The sequence below is a fragment of the Papaver somniferum genome, chromosome 8 (assembly GCF_003573695.1).
Source record: "Papaver somniferum cultivar HN1 chromosome 8, ASM357369v1, whole genome shotgun sequence".
In the NCBI taxonomy this organism is placed as follows: Eukaryota; Viridiplantae; Streptophyta; class Magnoliopsida; order Ranunculales; family Papaveraceae; genus Papaver; species Papaver somniferum.
Window position 1 is genome coordinate 90,697,761 of NC_039365.1, and position 4,892 is coordinate 90,702,652.

Consider the following 4,892-nt stretch of genomic DNA (forward strand, 5'->3'; position numbering starts at 1 on the left):
ATCTAATTCCAACCGTTTTCTTGGTTGTTTTTTAGTTTTATACCCAAAGAAAAATTAACTTACGCAACACTTGCAAGAAGTTGTTCCTCCAGTAATCTGAGGCTAATAATGTTAGGTGGATCAGTAATCGGATCCTTAAATTTGTGGATAATTAGTCACAATAAGCATTATCCAATGATCGTGGGATAAAAGGTAGTACAATGTGTCTGAACTAGAAGGGATTGGGTGGGTAATCGGTCATATTATGTATCATCAAGTAATTTTGAGTATGATTTGATGGAATGAAGAAAAATTCTCAGTAAAGTTGGATTAAATTTGTGGATAACCATTCAAAGTAAGCGTTACTCAATGATTGTGAAAGAAAGTTGAATATAATTGGATTAAATTAAATGGAATTAGGTAGATAATATACCATATTGAGTATGGGTATGAGCATGATCATGTGATTTTAAATATGATTTAATGAAATTGAGCAACATTGAGTAGAACTGGAATAACTTTGTGGATACTCAAGCATTATCCAGCGATTGCCGAAGAAAGTTGAGTATAATTGGATTGATTAAGATGGATTCGAGTGAATGATCAGTTAAACTGAGTATTATCTAGTGCATTTAAATCCAAAAAAAAAATACAAAATATGAATGCATATCGAAAAAATTATTGTGAAACTGAAACATGAATTGATACGCCGAGAAAAACTATCAATTTAAACAAAAATATTCGGAAAATTATAAACTCCTATGAAACAATATCTCATGTCGAAGAAAATTAATAAAAGTGCACCCATTAAAAAAATAGCCAATAAGAAGATTAAATCGAAGTTTGTGATCCGTAATTGGGTTAATTTACACTAAGATATCTAGCGTCCAATACGATCACACAGGATCGAACGAAATCCAAAACCATATAAATAATTTTTGGCATTTTTTTTGAAGCATATAATAACGTTATTAATAAACTAGAAAGAAATTGTACACGAATATGTTGTGCTTAAGGAGTCAGCTAATACAATTTGGTCCATAAAAATTGGGACAATATGGTTTCATCTTGTAGTCGAGAATGAACCTGGATGGCTTCCGTCTACTGCTTGGTTTGATAATCTATACGACGTCAGGTTTCCCTCTCGGTGGTTCTGATTTAGTGTTTTATGTGAAAGTAATCTTATCCAATACTTATTTTTGATATCATACCTGAGATATATCAAGACACCCTTTGGTATATTGTCTTCTGTTACCGTCCTTGTCTTTGTCCCTATGATCCTGGTTCAGGTTAAACTATAAAATTAAAGAGAACCAACTTAAAAATAAAATGAATTCCCATAATATTAGCTAAAATGTTAAAATGTATTTGCATTATGCTTTAATACCCCCTGGACAATTATGTCAACTGACTCAAGTCTGATGAAACAACATTGCTGATGGGGGTGTTATATTGCTTGGGATGTACCCAAAACCAAATAAGACAAAACACCAATTCCCTTTGGTTTGGTACACCCTCCATCAATATGCTACCTCCAATTAGAAGCCATGAAAAAATACCAAAACATTTTAAAGATGCGTTTTTGAAATCCAGCATTTTCATGATCGCTAAAAGTTGTTACCACTTCTGCTAAGGACGGATACCAATCCAAGATCCAACGGTTGAGATTACTTTGTCCTATATGGATTGGTACCCGCCCCTAGCAGTAGCGGTATCAGCCTTTAGCAATTGTGGCATCTTCGTCATTTTCCGAATTCATTTTTATTAGGTTTACATAAATTACACACATTTGCTCCTTGCTTTGTTTTCTCCTCCTCCAGCAACCCTAAGAAGAAAAAAAAAACAGTATGCAGCGGCGCAAGATCTGTCTCTAACTTTCCCCAGAAATCCTCTCCTTTCCCTTCAAATCAAATCTAAAAACACTGTTAACTACTGAGACCGAGAAGAAAGTTCATCGACAAAGCTATTTACGAATCAAAACTGAAAACTCGATGGGCTGATCGAAGTAGAAGAAGATGGTGTTCTTCAGTTACTGCAACTCAAACAAGAAAATGGTATTCAAGGTTAGTTAGTCCATCTCGCTCTACTGTTTTTCACGTTACATACAAGTCTCAATAGATTTACATTTTATAGTTGTTTTCTCTGTGTAGATTCATAAGAAGAAGAAGCCCTAACATGGGTTCCTTTTGGGTTCTGTATACGGGGTTCGTATTTCTTAAAACCCCCTTTTTTTACAAGCCCTAGTCTAAATTTAGCATCAATTCTTTCAGAGCCTTATTCTTCTCCGTGTTTAAGAAAGAGAATTTTTTCATTGAATTCCCACTTTATTTTTCTTTTTGGAATTTTACCGAAAAAAATGGAATCATATTTTTCGTACATTTTCTGTTCAATTCTTGTGCTTTAGAGAAATTTTGTTTTTTGGTTTTGCTGATTTGGGATTTGGTGGTGTTAAAGGATGCGGAGCTTGCCCAAGTAATGGAAGGATCAATTGATTATGATCCCATTACTCCTGAACTGTATCAAAGGGTATCTTCAATAATCCATGTGAAAGAGGAAGATGTCATTACCATCTCTTGTTCACTAATGAATTCTGGTTATCTTTGTCGTCTTTTGAGGTTACTGGCAGGGCAGTTCAAAATTTATTTCAAACATTCAAGGGTAAGATTTTATTTTTCCTTAATCTTTTGCTTTGTAATTAATTTGGCTTGATTTGTTACCAGTATCTCAAATCAACATCCACATTATTCGTCGCTTCGGTAAGGAACCACAAAACAATTACTAACTTTATTTATTATAGAAACTGGCCTATTAAAAAGTAATGGAGAGAGTAGTATTAGAGAACAGAACTATAATTTCCTAGTAATGTTTGTCGATTCGAGATGTTTTAATAGCAGAATACCTCACTTTGACAGGTTGCCATTGTTGTGGCTAGTATGTGTTCACAATTTTGCTCTCTAGGTACCATGGTAAATATAATTTCTTTGTCTTGATGTTCACCTCATCTTTTATATAGATTGAAATCTTACTATCGGAATTGGTTGAAGTCTTCTTATTATGCAGGGTACTTCTCGGGTGACAAAAAATCCCAAGCACAACAGCAGGGTACTTCTAGGGTGACAAAAAATCCCAAGCACAACAGCCTGAAGCTAAAGTCATATTGGCTTGCATACCAGGAGCTGATCCAAGTTTACTTCGAAGCGACTGATGTTATTATCAACTCTATCATTGTTTCTCAGTGTAGTGTTAAGTGGACTACCACTCCTGTAATAATAGATTGATAATTTTATTCAAGTTTTGCTCGATTCTATGCTTGTAAGTTTGGTAACAGGTCTTGTAACTTTATGGTCGATATACTTGCAATTTTATGCCAAGTGTCCAAGTCCTGGATGAATGGTCATTGTTATCGCATTTCCTTATGTTAAAGAGGCTTTGGTCAGTGATGTAACTACCCTTTATTATTAAAATAAATAAATAAATAATATTTTGATGTTTTGAATATTTTCGCTTCTAATTGTACATTTTTTGGGGGAAGAAATAGCGGTTCGGTAGATTCATATATATCAGTAGCGTAATTTGGAGGGTTAAGCCATGGTTGTACCAAATATCACCCGAAACTATACATTGTCAATATGCCACATTATACTCTGCCATCGTTAAAATGAATCCATGTGGCCTTAAGGTATACATTAACCACGTTCAAAGCTTATTGTGTGTCCATAAGAAATTTATGGCCATGGTTTTACTGGTTCCCTGTGTCGTGAAGATATACAATAGCCACGTTAAAAAAAATTGTGTGTCCTTAGAAAATTTATCGCCATGGTGCTACAAGTTTAATGCAGCGGTAAGTCATGAATTGGCCACGATAAAACAAATTTTACGTGTCTAATTGATAGCAAAGGCCAGGGTTAAAATAAAATCTATGTGGCTTTAAGGTAAACTCTAGCCACGGTCAAATTAAATTGTGTGTCTATAAGGATCCTATGGCCATGGTGATAGTGAAAATGCTTAACTACAAAAAAAATAATGAGTACCATATAGACACGATTTTAGAGTTATGGCCATGGTAAATCATATTTTATATCCATTCAAAGTTTATGTAGCCATAAAGATACCACTTTGTCACGGCACCTGATGCCACATTTTTGGAGTGAAAAAAATCCATGACCAAAAGCCTATGGACACGGTGATTAAGTGTGGCCAATGTGAAGATTTGTACTAGTGTATTCCAAACCCTAGTTATCCTTCTTAAACAAAAACAAGAATAAAATTCTCTTAAGAAGTTTTTTAGACAAAAATAAAGAACATAAGACAAAATCTACTGAAACCGATCACAAGCTACATTAGAGTTCACGTACGGCACCTTCACGGACTTCGAGCTTGGGATTCATGTTAACAACTGCGTCTTCGGAGAAGATATCCTCATTGAGAAGTTCTTTAACATGTGACTTTATGAGACCAAGTTCGGTAGTAACCTTCTTCACCTCAATTCTCACCATATCAATATCCTTCATAGTATCAACGAGTTGTTGTTTTTCTTTCTCAAAGTATTTAAGAAAGTCATAAACCACTTCAGCAGAAACCATATCCTCATTTTCAACATCTTGATGTGAGTAAGCAATAAGATGAGGCATTAGGAGTGCCATCTTCTACAAGAGTTCTTTTCTTCCTTCCTTTTTGTATCGAAACCAAAACCTTTCTCAAGGAATCCTTTAGCAAAATCACCATAATGAGATGAAGAGAAATACATCCTTGACAACCCAAAAAAAAGGCTAGAGTTTTCGTACGTGACTTATGTAACTCGGTAGATTGGGTACTTAAAGGTTTCATAGGAAGGAAAAATTAGGGTTTCCTTAATTGATTCGTGTCAGTTACACGGGTAACCAGTACGAGTACAATTTCCACCCAGAAGAACC

At 34.8% G+C, this 4,892-nt stretch overlaps 1 protein-coding gene across 3 annotated transcripts; it reads left to right on the forward strand.

Annotated features, from left to right (window-relative positions):
- Positions 1 to 2,336: 2,336 nt before the first annotated feature.
- Positions 2,337 to 3,435, forward strand: LOC113302899. Of its 3 annotated transcripts, none has more exons than XM_026551862.1 (3): positions 2,337 to 2,637; positions 2,892 to 2,945; positions 3,024 to 3,435. In XM_026551862.1, the coding sequence occupies exons 1-3, from the start codon at positions 2,455 to 2,457 to the stop codon at positions 3,255 to 3,257; spliced, it is 471 nt and encodes a 156-aa protein (XP_026407647.1). In that variant the 5' UTR covers positions 2,337 to 2,454; the 3' UTR covers positions 3,258 to 3,435. The 3 variants fall into 3 exon arrangements, with proteins under 3 accessions (XP_026407647.1, XP_026407649.1, XP_026407648.1); XM_026551864.1 differs by having other exon boundaries at positions 3,040 to 3,435; XM_026551863.1 differs by lacking the exon at positions 2,892 to 2,945.
- Positions 3,436 to 4,892: the final 1,457 nt, after the last annotated feature.